The sequence below is a fragment of the Amblyomma americanum genome, chromosome 1 (genome assembly GCF_052857255.1).
Source record: "Amblyomma americanum isolate KBUSLIRL-KWMA chromosome 1, ASM5285725v1, whole genome shotgun sequence".
Lineage (NCBI taxonomy): Eukaryota > Metazoa > Arthropoda > Arachnida > Ixodida > Ixodidae > Amblyomma > Amblyomma americanum.
The window spans coordinates 316,131,296-316,144,577 of NC_135497.1; the positions used below are offsets into that span (position 1 = coordinate 316,131,296).

The 13,282-nt window shown below is 44.4% G+C and overlaps 1 protein-coding gene across 2 annotated transcripts in view; it reads right to left on the reverse strand.

Moving 5' to 3' along the window:
- Positions 1–13,282, reverse strand: part of LOC144115380 (uncharacterized) — a 152,680-nt gene that overhangs the window by 80,245 nt on the left and 59,153 nt on the right. For both annotated transcript variants that reach the window (XM_077649747.1, XM_077649748.1), the window contains exons 8-10: positions 10,610–10,989; positions 4,671–4,823; positions 485–546 (exon numbers count right to left, since the gene is read on the reverse strand). In XM_077649747.1, the coding sequence (XP_077505873.1) occupies positions 485–546; positions 4,671–4,823; positions 10,610–10,989 (595 nt within the window). The remainder of the gene's footprint in view (positions 1–484; positions 547–4,670; positions 4,824–10,609; positions 10,990–13,282) is intronic.

Below are 13,282 nucleotides of genomic sequence, written 5' to 3' on the forward strand. Positions count from 1 at the left end.
GAAGCAGAAAGGGGGGAGGGTTGAGGGGAGTATGCGCAGACTCGCATTTGGAGTAAACTTTCTTTTTGGCCAGCATGAGCTATGTGCAGGACAGACTTTTATGCAGCAATATATGGCAACCATCCCAAAGTTCGTCCAGAAAAGGTAGCCCATTTCAGCAACAAACTTTTTTATCTGGGTCCATTTTTCTGCTGTGGTCGGTTAATTCATATATTTTTCACGGTCCCAATGACTTAGAATTGATGAGATTTCATTGTACCTAATTATTTCATGATTGTTAACCTACAGGTCTACTTTACAAGTGCAAGGACTGCCATGCTTTATGAAGCAAACAAAGGATTAATTTGCTGACAATTTCAAAATACATATTTTATTATGCTTCAGATAACCAAAGCTGAATTTCTGTGCTACCATTAGGTCAAACAAGAAAATTCGACTGTACACTTGATTTCGTGCACTGCTATTTTCACCTGTAGCAACTTACCGCAATATGCGCAGCTCCTTTTTTGGTACCACAGAAAGACTCCCATAGTCCACATAAAGAACCTGCACGAAGACCACAATGATGTTATGATGGATATTAATGTCTCCTAAAAATACATGTACAACAGCCTAGCTACAACTCACCACTGAATAACCCACTTATAGTCAAGAATACTGACGCCAAGAAGTGGGTACTCATCCCCTGTGCACACACGCACATCTACACACATACAAACAAAAATGAATTTTACAAAACATGTTTTAATTACAGACTAGATGGCCCTACTTAGAGGAATGTTTCCTGGCACATAGACTCAGGTATTGATGTGTTACTTCAAATGTTTTAAATACAAGCCTTGCCAAGTTCCCTACTGGGTCAACGGCTACGTGGAGAGGCCTGCTTGCAAGATTTTTCAAGAACTGAATTGCGTTTTTATTTTTTACATATAATATTAGGATGCCTACATTTAATTCTGCATGCAAGAACTCTTTTTTTAAATGCATTTTTTTCAACCTGCACCTACCAATAGCACAAAACGACACAGTTAAAACTGATCAACATTACTTTTTACTTATCCAAATTTGTTAATTTCACCCCAGATAATGTGCATTTGGTTGACTTCACTGCATACTGAATACAGTAGCAAAAAGTTCCCCTAGACCCCACAAAATGTTCATACCACCCAAAACTGCTACAGATAACCCTAAATATAACGAAACTGAGAAAAATCCACCTTTTTTTTTTTTTTTTGCTAAATGCAGTTTCCGTGTGAAGACTTAAAAGAATAGCACACAAGAAAAACCAAAATGAAAAACTGCATACTTCAGATAATTTAAGACAGCAAGTTCTGCATTCGCGGTAATGAAGTACAGTATGGTACACTGTTAAAGGGAACATGCAGTCACGTGAAGTTGACTTTCCGCAAGGCGCTGCTGCGGAAAGCCGGAAAGAATGCCAAGCTGATTATGGTCCGGAGTTTTTTCGGCATTCTGTCCCCGTGCATGGATCTCATTTTTCATACCCACAATGCATCGATTACCTCTTCTCGCTGCTGAATTGGCTTTTTCCATTCTGTGGTCGCGTTTCGTGCAAAATAAGCAACATTTTCTCCGGACTAGATTATCCACGTGCGAGTGACTTGGTTCAGATGCCACTCAACACGTACTGTACACGTTGAGAAGCCCGCTCTTTCATTGCCTTTAATTCCGGTATGGCTTGGTACCCAGCAGAGTTTTGCGTTTTGTCCTTTAGCTGCGGCTATTACTATGTTGTGTATGATATCACCAAGTATAGGAGTGACTGCATTTTTAGAGTGAAGGGCTGTAAGCACACTTAGCGAGCCTGTGTATATGATACTGTTTGCAACGTTCTCGTTTAATATTTTTTGTACCGCTCCAGAGATCGCGTAACATTCGGCAGGGAAAATGGAGGCACACTGTGGAAGCCTTACTATTTCAATCCAATTCCCTTGTACCACTGCGCTTCCTACGTAGGCATCCGTTTTTGAACCATCTGTATAAAAAGCTCTGAAAGTACTGTACTTTTCCTCCAGTGCAAGAAATTCTTATATGATATGCTGTTGTGGAGTTTGTTTCTTCCGGAAGCGTGTAAGAGAAAAATCACATATTGCAGGGAAATTGCGCCATGGAAGTAGTGCATCTCGCCTTTGCGCAATATCAAGTAATGTGTTTAGGACGCCAAGATTCTGGCACATCTCTTCAAATCACAAGAGCAGTGGCCTGGTAGCTTGATGTTTGTTGTTAAAGAGCGTTCGAGATGGGTACTTCGTAGCTATATGTTAACATAAATGTTTTTGTAAAGAACGGATTTTTAGAATGTACGAGCTGGTAAGCATGGCTCGTCTGTCTGTAAGTGACGGTTCATTAGTTTCTACCTATAGGCTGTTAATGGGTGACGTTCTGTAAGCACCAGAGGAAAGACGCAAACCTAAATTATGTATTGGATCTAGACGTTTCAGGTACGAAGGTCTCGCTGACCCGTAAACTATACATCCGTAATCTAAGGTAGAGCGTACAATGGCGCAAAAAAATTTGCAAAAGACATATCCTGTCAGCACCCCAACGTTTGCGCGACAGTACCTTGAGTATATTTACGAATCCGGAGGCTTTCTTTTTCAGTGTGTTTATATGGGGCAGGAAAGTGAATTTTTTATCAAAAGTTATCCCTAGAAATTTGTGCTCATTTTTGACGGGTATCTGTGTTCCGTTCAGGTGTACGAATGGGTCGACTTGTATGCCGTGTTTCAGCGAGAAAAGGATGGCTACTGTTTCGTGTGTGGAAAACTGGAAACCATTCTGATCTGCCCAGGTCACTAGTTTATTCATTGTCAACTGTATTTGTCTCTCACATGTTGCAATGTTTGAGGATGTGCAGGCTATTTGAACATCATCAACGCATACTAAATACAGGATGGACTCTGGCATTATTTTACTTATGGAATTCATTTTTATAATAAACAATGTCATGCTTAAAATACATCCCTGAGGAACCCCGTTCTCTTGAACGAAGCTCGTGGACAGGGTTGATCCCAGGCGTACTTGAAATGAGCGGTCGGAAAGGAAGTCAGTGAGGCAGTTTAACATCCTACCGTGGATACCGAGGTCGCCTAGGTCGCGGAGGATCCCAAACCTCCAGGTTGTATCATACGCTTTCTCCATATCGAAGAAAATGGCAAGACAGTGCTGTTTGTATATAAAAGCTTCTCTTATTGTGTTTTCGAGGCAAACTAAATGGTCTGTCGTTGAGCATCCCTTTTTATAATCACATTGATGGGCATCAAGAAGTTTGCAGGTTTCAAGTACAAATGTTAATCTTATGTTAAGGACACTTTCAAAAGATTTCACGAGGAAGCTTGTGAGGGCTATCGGCCTAAGCTAGTTGGGGAAGTCGGTGGTTTTCCATGTTTCAGCAATGGCACTATCACTGCTGTTTTCCACGCTTTAGGCATTTTTCCTTCTATGACTATTCTAGGCGTGTTTAGGCTGACTATTTTGACTATGACGATTTTAGGCGTGACTAGTTTAGGCGTGTAACTTGAGCAGTTGGGTATAAAAGCAACTCAACTGTCCAATCTGTGAACTTATAGGAGTCCTGAGTCAGTCGAAGCGAGTGAGTACAGGTGAGTCCTGAGTCGAAATGAGTGAGCCCACATGAGTCGTGCGACAATATAAGCGAGTCCAGATGAGTCCTCACTCAAAAATAAGTCAGTAAGTCAGGTCAGTCGCGAGTCGAAATGAGTGATTGGTTTATTTGGGTTTAACGCCCCCAAAGCAACTCGGACCATGAAGGACGCCGTAGTGAAGGGCTCCAGAAATCTAGACCACCCGGGGTTCTTAAATGTGCACTGACATCGCACAGTACACGGGCCCCTAAAATTTCGCCTCCACTGAAATTCAACCACTGCGGGCAGGATCGAACCTGCGTCTTTCGGGTCAGCAGCCGAGCGCCATAACCACTGAACCATCACGGCGGCTCGAAATGAGTGAGTCCAAATGAGCTGCGAGTTGAAATGAGTGAGCCTAGACGAGTCATGAGTTTGAGTGGGTCGCTATGAGTGGTTGACCCTGGATGACTGGCGAGTCTAAGTGAGTCTAAGTGAGTTGTGAGCCTAAACGAGCGAGTTCATGAGGTTGAGTGAGTGAGCCCACAGGTTGACCAAAGTTTTGTGAATGAGCCTGAGTGAGCACTTGTGACTTTGCTGAGGTATGCAGGGGAGTGGAGAATAAGCACCAGGGGCATGTGAGAGGAGGGCTCTCTGCCATGGTCAGTCGTGCCTGCCTGCTGGTGGGCACCCAGTGGATCACTTGTTCGTATCATCCACGGCCACTTCAGAAATCATTCGCATCATCCTAAAGCATAATGCATTCTGCATAACACCCTATCCTGAATTCTGAATTAATCATAACACCTAGATTCTAATATAGAAACATAATCTACACTTTCTACTTTTCGGCCCACTGGAGTACAGTGATGTGCTACAGCAAAAGTCTGCAAATGTGCACATGCAACAAACGTAAGTGGCATCCGCAACATGAAGCCAATGGAGACACCCCCAAAGCCTTTAGAAGACTCATCTTAGATGCAATGTGGCTGCACACCAGAGGGTGATCTTATCCGGTGCTCAATACTAGCAGCTTTCACAACACATTTAAAGGGAGGCACTGACCTGGCATAAAGGAGGACATTCGCTGACAGCTATCACAAGTCCACGGTGCCAGTCTGAAGCACCATCCGAATAGGTGTAAGACACAGCACATGGCATTCCCACATACACGTCTTCTTCGGGAATCTTCTCTCTGGGGTCATATTTGTGATACACCTGGTCAAAAGGCATGAGAAACAACTCAGAGCCATTTCTACATTGTTGCACCTCCTCATTAACACGCAAGCAGTCCAGTAAATTTCACTAAACAACGGCACCAGAAACTCTGACCACACCATTACTATCGTCAGCCACTATTCCTCTGTAAATGAACAAACGATCCATAGCCAGGCTTCTTTCCTGTTAACTTCACAACTGTCACCACCAGCTGTAAGTATCGAACAATACTTCCCTGACAAAGATGGCCAAAAAGGCAAAGCCTACCAGAAAGCAAATAACTAATTGCTTAACATGCTTGCAAGTTTCAGCTGTATGCTTTGAGCCAGAAATACAAGCACAGACCATTTCATTCAAAAGTAATGACACATCAAGAAACTAGAGCCATTTAAGGCTTTGAACTGCCTATCTGCTGGATAGTACAACTGACTGCAACAATGTTTCGCTGTACCTTCACGTGTTTGCTATCTCAGCAATGCTCCTCTTAACAGACACGGATTAAGACTTTGGTTATGGCTCCTAAGGTAGTTTCTCCTGCATATTCTACACCCACAAAGGAACATATGCTGCATTCAGTTTTCCATACAGGCAAGTATGACTATGCATGATAAGAAATGCAGGTACACAAGCTTCCAGCAAGTAATGAAACACCCGAGAAAGTACACAATGCAGAATCTTCCGTGCCTGAATGCAGCACCCTTTTTAATCAGCTAAGCCATTTGCCAATGCACACAATGCATAGTGCCAAGTTTTGGAAGCTGGAAAATTGCAGGCTGAGGATGCATATTACATGCAGAAAATTAAAAAAAAACCTCCTCTCCACCGCAGCAAAGCATAAGCAGTTTTTTTTTCTTTCATACACACAGCCTTTGTCCAATAATCTATGCTTTAATAATTGAAGTTCAGTGAGTTTGTGTTTACCACTTATACATAATATCAGCAATACATATGAAACCAAGCAGGAATCCAATACATGCCAACAATATGATGCGCATGGTGGAGCGAGACCAAGGTGCAGACACTAGAGGACTAAAGACTCTGTTATACTCCGACGTTCTCGGTGCGCGCAAGCACGGCGGTTGTGGTCGGACACATCACGTTGGTGACGCTGCGCCGGGCTGAAATCCGCCCCCCTATACTCCAGCCGCGTCGACGCGAGACAGCGCTGAGCGACAAGCGGCGCGCATGCGTAGAAATCCGTTCGTCCGGCCTGCGGCCTCCACAGATGATGTGCGTGGTGCATTCTGGGTTCGCGGCTTCGACACGCCCGGCGCAGAATAGGCACATGTCCCATTTCGACGCCAGCACTGTCAGAGCGCGCCGAAGCCGCCGAACACGTTGGTGGTTAAGCAGCGTCGGAGTATAGAGGGTCTCGCTTTGGCCAACGTCACGTGGCAGTGCTGTGCGCACGCGTTACATCAGAGTAAAACGGAGCTTTAACAGTCAAGAGGTGAAGCTTTGCTTAAAGAGCCCATGAAATGGTATGCAGGGTAACAAAGCAGACGACAGATATCGAACCACCTATCATCCTCCCCTCAAAAATTTGCTATCTAGCCTGTGTAGCATTTGGATAGAAACTTGGGTAAGTTGGTACGGTGTCATGGGGAATCGACCTGCGCGAAAGACAGGGACGTGGAAAGGAGACAAAACAAGCGCTGACTGAAGTTTATTGAAATGAACAGGAAAGCTGTTGGCAAGTGAAGCACCACCACAAACCACACAATTACTGAATAGCACACAGCCCAACACGAGTCATAAGTCGTCCCGAATAGAGCTTATTTTGTCTCCTTTCCTGTCTGTCTTTCAGGCTGAAAGATTCATCCCGACTGCATAGCGTCAGGGATATCAACAGTTGAAAACAGCCCCCTCATTTTTCGCTCCCAGCTCATACGCCACAGTGAACCAGAAAAAGAAAAAAAAAGATTACAGGTTGGGACTATGCTCCTCGCCTTTGGCTCAGTTGCTAACTTTTTTTTGGCCGCGCACTCCCCCATGTCATCTCCAGCCAGCCATGCACCCCCCGCCGCCTTCGTCTACGAACACCTTTGTGGTTTTAATGTGTTTGCATTAGAACCCCCGTGCTGACAAAAAATCTATCCGTCCATCTGCCTGAAGTCTCGGTTGGCAGGAGGCAAAGCGGAAAGAGAGAAATCCCCTCTCCACTTTCAGGGAAGGTTAAGCGAAGGAGGGAAGACAAAGAAAGGGTGGGATGTGGCAAGTGGGGAATAGTGAAAAGGGGGCATGGTGTATCCCACAGTGATTGCTGGATTGAATGGGGGAAGTGGAGCAGGGGTGCGGCAAGTGAGACGGTGAGTGACTGGTTGCATTACGATGCCCGCTCACATGGTCTGAATCAGTGGGAGCGGCTGCTCCGTCCGGGAGGGGGACACGCTAATGCTATAATGCTAACGTATACTCTGCCGCATCAATCGCACTGATCGTCTATACTATTTATTTTTTTTTTTTTTGTGAGCCAATGACAGGACCTCACGACTGACGTCACATGCTGCATGGCAGGATTCGCATGAAGGACTGGCACCGGACACTGCCGCAAGGCACAGGAAAGGAAACGTTAAAAAATCTGCAAATTATAAGGTCACTTTTGAGGACTCGACTTGTACGTGGCATGAACAGTCAAAGGCATTTATGCTCAATAGGCTTTTCATAATGTCATTTTAAAGCCACTCTTAAAACAGTTTCATGAGTCCATCAAAAGTTAAACATGTCATAACTGGGCAGTTAGTATGAATGAATACAACATGGGTAACTCACACGGTAGTTTCTGTGTGCTGCTGGGGTCGAGAGTAGTAAATCTTTGTTACAACATCCAGTGATGCTAATTTTGGCTAAATTTAAAAGGTCTGTCAGAAAATGTCAGAAACACTAACTCTGTTTTCAAGTCCTTGTAGCCCACTGCTTTCATGGATGACGTGGGGAAGACGGCAAGCAATAAATCAGAATTCTAATGTGATCTGTTCATTGAACTCATTCAAATGTGAACATCATTCGTTTTACAAAACATTAGATGTTTAATGAGATGTGAGTATTATAGCTTGGTGTGGTTGTAATGGCTACCTGACAGAATCTGCTTGTTAATATGCTAACATGATCAACACAATCAAAACAGCTTATACATCATAGCTCATAAAAGAACCTACAAGTTAATTGAGACTCTAGCTACTTCTGTATTTTGTAGCCAGACAAGAGCTCTCCAGCACAGCAGAAACAACAATGCATTATACAGCATTAATTGAAATTCATGGCAAAGTATATGTTTGCAATCTGGAGGGAAGCTTCAAAAATGTGCACATCTACACAACCTAAACTACGCATGCATAAACTTGTCTCGGCAGTATGAGGAAGAAATGTGTCATTACAAAGTGAATGTGAACGCCATTGAAAGCAATAATGAGCAATTACTAACATGCAAAATCACAAGCAAGCATGACAGATATGTCAGTGAAATTCCAAGCATTTCTTAAGCACTACTGGGCGACCTCTGGTTTGGTTTATGGGCATTTAACATCCTAAAGAGAAAAGAGACAGGCTATGAAGGACGCTGAAATTTTAACCACGTCAGCTTCTTTAATGTGCACTGACGTCGAATAGTAAACAGGCCTCTAGCATTTTGCCTCCATCGAAATGAGACCACCGCGGCCGGGATCGAACCCACGTCTTTCTGGTCAGCAGCCGAGTGCCATAACCACCGAGCCACTGCGGCGGCGCTATTGGGCGACCTCTGGTGGATTAGAAAAAAGTATAAATTGCTATGCATTAAGCTTTTTGTTGTACCAATATGATCTCCTTGATCTTATTTGGGCAATTCACACAATTTCTGCAACAAAGGCTAGTACTAAATCGTACAGCATTGAATTAAAAGCTGTCAACAAATGCAACATAGAAATGCCCTGCCACATATCAGTTTCCTCTAATCTGGACACTCTTTCTTGTGGTCGAGAGTAGATGTAAGCATAAAATGCTTTGTGGCACCGGCGTAGCACATTCTATAGAGTGAACCTCGTTTCAAGGTAAGGTCTCGTCTCAGTCAAACACAACCGTCCGTCCGCAGAGTTACTTGGGTGGCAGGGTGCAACGTCCAGGACCACTACCTTCCACTGCCCTCACTGTTTAGGCCGCCACACCGAAGTTGGTGCCATGGCTCTGCATGGGATAGGGTGCCTCAATGCTCATGCCTGAGCTGTTCACGGGCACACTGATTATTATGCGACATGTGTGGCATTCTTGCTTGACTAGCACACCACAAGGACTGCGTGTGCACCTCTTGCAGAGCATTGACTCTTTTTACCCCCTTGCTGGCTTCGCTCACCACGCGACTAGAAAGACGCTGTTGTTGACGCATGCACTGCTCCAGTGGCAGTGCAGCATGTAGGCACCAGGGGCCGACTGAAAGTTTCACCAGAGTTCATTTAGGTTTGCCTCCATGTTCTCTCCTCAGTTCAGCACCGTGTTCTCTCTGCACTGCCACCAAGGTCACGTGTTTTCTCACCGACGGCATGCTGACAATGGAAGCTACCAACATTTCATGCTTAAACATGCTGTTCCAAATGTACACATCCTTAAAAAAAAAGAGTTTTTGTGACAGAATAAAAAAAAATACGGTGTTACAAACACACATATCAAACGAGTTTTTGCATGCCAAAGCTACACTCCGACACTGATGCATGCCACTGGTGGAGAGCTCCGGGTTGATTTAAATCACAAAGTTTTTTCTAACATGAACAAAAATCTCAGTGCAGTGACTTTTGTATTCCACCGCACTAAGTATGCCTGCAGCAACCAGCAATCAAACCCATGGAAGTGTACTCAGCAGCAAAGCATCGAACATGGCAGGCGAATGAGCATGCAAGTGACATGCTTATTTGTTTTGCAGCTTGACACACAGGGGTAACAGAAGTTATAGGCCACGTTTTATCTTATTAGGATTTCAAAAAGTATAAGCAAGAGCTGGCTACGATGGCACTAACAAAATCTGACCCGACCAGAGGAGCTACAGTAGTGGCCCAACTGAGCATCACACATTGCATGACAGCAACACCGAATCAGAGAGAAAGCAGTGCTAGACTAGAACAGCGTGTACTGGTCGTGTCCCCCCCCCCTATTTTTTACAATCTGTAGCAGATACCTCGTCAAAACAACCTAATTCCATAGGCTTCCTGTGCTACCCAGGGGGAACCATGAAAAAAAAAAAAAAACACCAATCGTGAAGTACTCAGATTTTGGAGCATGTTGCAAAATCCCAGGTAGGCAATATTTATCTGTAGCTACCCATTACTGCTTGCCTTACACTTCACAGCATTGCTTTAGCACATAAAAACACATCAACATAACAATATCCACTTTACACTACCTCCAAGGTGACATCACACATCGCACTGCCCGTACCCAATGTGCTCACCACTGCACTGACAATCGCAAGCCTGAGACAGCCTGCCCACAACTGCCTGCCCACAACTGCCTGCCCACAGCAGCCTGCAACACAAAATTAGTGAGGGCGACGTTTCCAGGCGGCGTGTTCTTGAAGTATGAAGTCAACCAGAGTGTTCACATGCATCCCCAGCTGACTCACAGCCAGAAACAAAAAAGTTTAGGTCCATGCAGAAAGCCAGTTAGATATGTGTACAACCCTGCAGACTTCATAAGTCACCACCAGGAGGAGCTAATACCCTACTCAATACTTCAGTAGCATAGGAGGCCTCTACGGCACTTCAACAGCACACTTAACAACAGGAACCAGCCAAAAAGCAAGAATAAAACTGAACACTGACCTCCAACTGATTCATAAGTTCCTGAAGGCGAAGCGAGGTATCCGGTCCCTTCAGTTGCAGATAGAAATGGTCAACAGCATAAACCTGCGACACATATACAGCACAGTACTTTGCCTCCGAAAGGCCCTCTTGGAGCTGAAATGGGCTCTTAGGCAAATCAAGCGGGGGACTACTGAATTGTTCAAATGAGGCCTCTACTTCCGCCAATGCCCTTTGAAATGCAGCATCTACACTTGTAGCTTGATCAGCCAAGGTCCCCCTGGCGGTTCTTTTTATGCCAAAATTTTTAAGAGGTGAAGATGGTTCAGCAGCTGCCAATCCTCCAGTTCTGATCCGTGCTGCTTCTTCGACGTCGTGATGCCACTTAAGCACGAACTGACCTGCGTACAAGCAATAGAAATAAGACCCTCACTGTTAAAAGCAGTGAAACTAAAAGTGGCATTTTTTGTAAGGCAGATCAAACCTTCATTATCCAAGTCAACAGGCAACAGAGTAAAGGCTCAATAAACCCAAACTTGCTCAAACAAATTATAAGGAAGGCTTTCTAACATTATAAAACTGCCATGACACTTCCATGTTCCACAGGAGTTCCAATGACTGAAAATGGTACCTTGTAATGCAAAAATAGTTCAATTGCAAGGTCCAGGAGTCTGCTTTTAAAATCAGGTGAAGAGTATTTTTAAAGAGGCACTGAGGACAATTGCAACCAATTATTGTGCAGAGTAAATATTTATCTGGATCTTTCTAGATATGCTGACGTTTCTCTGGCGGCAAAAGACGGATTTGCCACTGAGAAAATTAGGTTTAAAAATCCTACCGCCAAACAATTGAAACATGTGATGCCTTTACTGAGGACTATGGGCTACCATGATTTTGAGGTGAATGGTGGTGCAGTGTGACCTATGGGAATACACCCAAAAATCTGTGTCTGCGTACATGTTTTACTTGCAAAAAAAGCCGGGGAGGGTGACTCCTCTATTTCATTCATAGCCATTTCTAGCTTGTCAAAGCTCCATATTCAGGAAAGTTGTCTCTGTAATTAGAACGCAGTACCGTATCGATACCGTCCAACTTCTATTTGTCATCAGTGTCCCTTTAGCATCATGGCTATCTGAATGGTAGCAGAAGACACCCAAGTGTTGCCTACTTCAAACAGCACATGTGAATGTTACTCGGCTTTTTGTGAACAGCACATCAGCATATCTTTTAGATACTGAATTGGGATCAGAATGATAACATGAATGGTCAAAACAAATCAGCAAATTCATGGTTAACAAGCACAAAAAAAAAAGACAGACGGTAGAGAAGAAGACAACATTATGTCGTGTTGCAAAAGACTAGGATGCACTAAGTACACGCAGAAGCACATGCGCATTAGCCTATCAAGAAAATGCACTGTTTATATCAGCTACTCCACAACTGCCCTAAATTAGTTTAGTCAGGAATTACTTCGACAACAGTTTGAAACTATACCACGAAGTGTATGAGCAATGTTACTGGTGATGCTTGTTCAGAAAACAGTGACAGCGGTCGTAAAAATAGCATTTTGTGCCTCTTCCATTGAAAAGGTGTGCATTTTGTCCAACTAGCAGGCAGCAGGCCAGCAGACCACTGTTAATACGGAAATCCAGATAAGTCGAACTAAAGTGTTGTCCTGGCCAGTGCTCACGTAAGCCTATGTCATCGGATGCTTGCTCAATCGGACGGTACAAGCCTCGCACCGGTAAATTCAAATGGGCTTCCCAGGGGAGCTCGTGTTCAGGTACGGCTGTCACAGCAAGATATTCTCAAGGTAGCCCTACTCAAACCTGAACTTCATGCTACAGAGCCGTCTGCACACTTCTAACAAGTGTGCAATGGCAGGCATGACAAATAAGGAATGCCCCGTCTTTGAGAATAGACTGACCGCTTAGTATCGGTTTCACTTCTGAGATTGAGTTTTCCGAGCTTAGTGCCAGCCCACGACAATAGCAGCTATAGCTGCATTCATATTAATCAATTCTCTAGTGCATTGCATTCATGTACATGAGGGCAATGCGACAGAAAAGTGCACTGCATTTGAGTAAGTCGACTTTCACACTGCATGCAGACACGATTGAATCGCATTAGGAAGTATGGGAAGGGAATTTGCTGCGGGTATGATGAGCTTGCCAAGCTGCGAGATAGCAAAACTAAACTTACGACGTGCAAACGCAACATTTCATTTAAAGATATGTTCCACAGAATTGAAAGTACGACATCACAGCAGTCGACAAGCCAGGTAGAAAGTGAATAAAACAAAAGAAACTGGTTGTGCCAAAAGCGCCGCTTTGCCTTCAGTATGCGACGCCATGTGCCAACACCATCGTTTCAGAGATAATGTGCTGCTACATGCGACACTAGGAAATCTGTTGCATTCATGTAAACGCGGCTTACATAGTCCGCACATCAGCAAGCCAACCGAGTCCGGCTGAGAGTTTCACCCGTTTCCACCCACGCAGTTCGTCCACTCTTCAACTAAGCCAAAAATGCGCACTCATCCCGCGCCACTTGCTGTTTGTGCGGCGAGACCACCTCAGATACAATGCAGCCACTTGTGAGAGGCTCCACTGCTACCACGGCGCTCTGTAGAGGATGCCGGGAAAGCCCTTCCCATTTTGCAAGAGTTCTCCTTCGACACTCCTAACAGTGTGC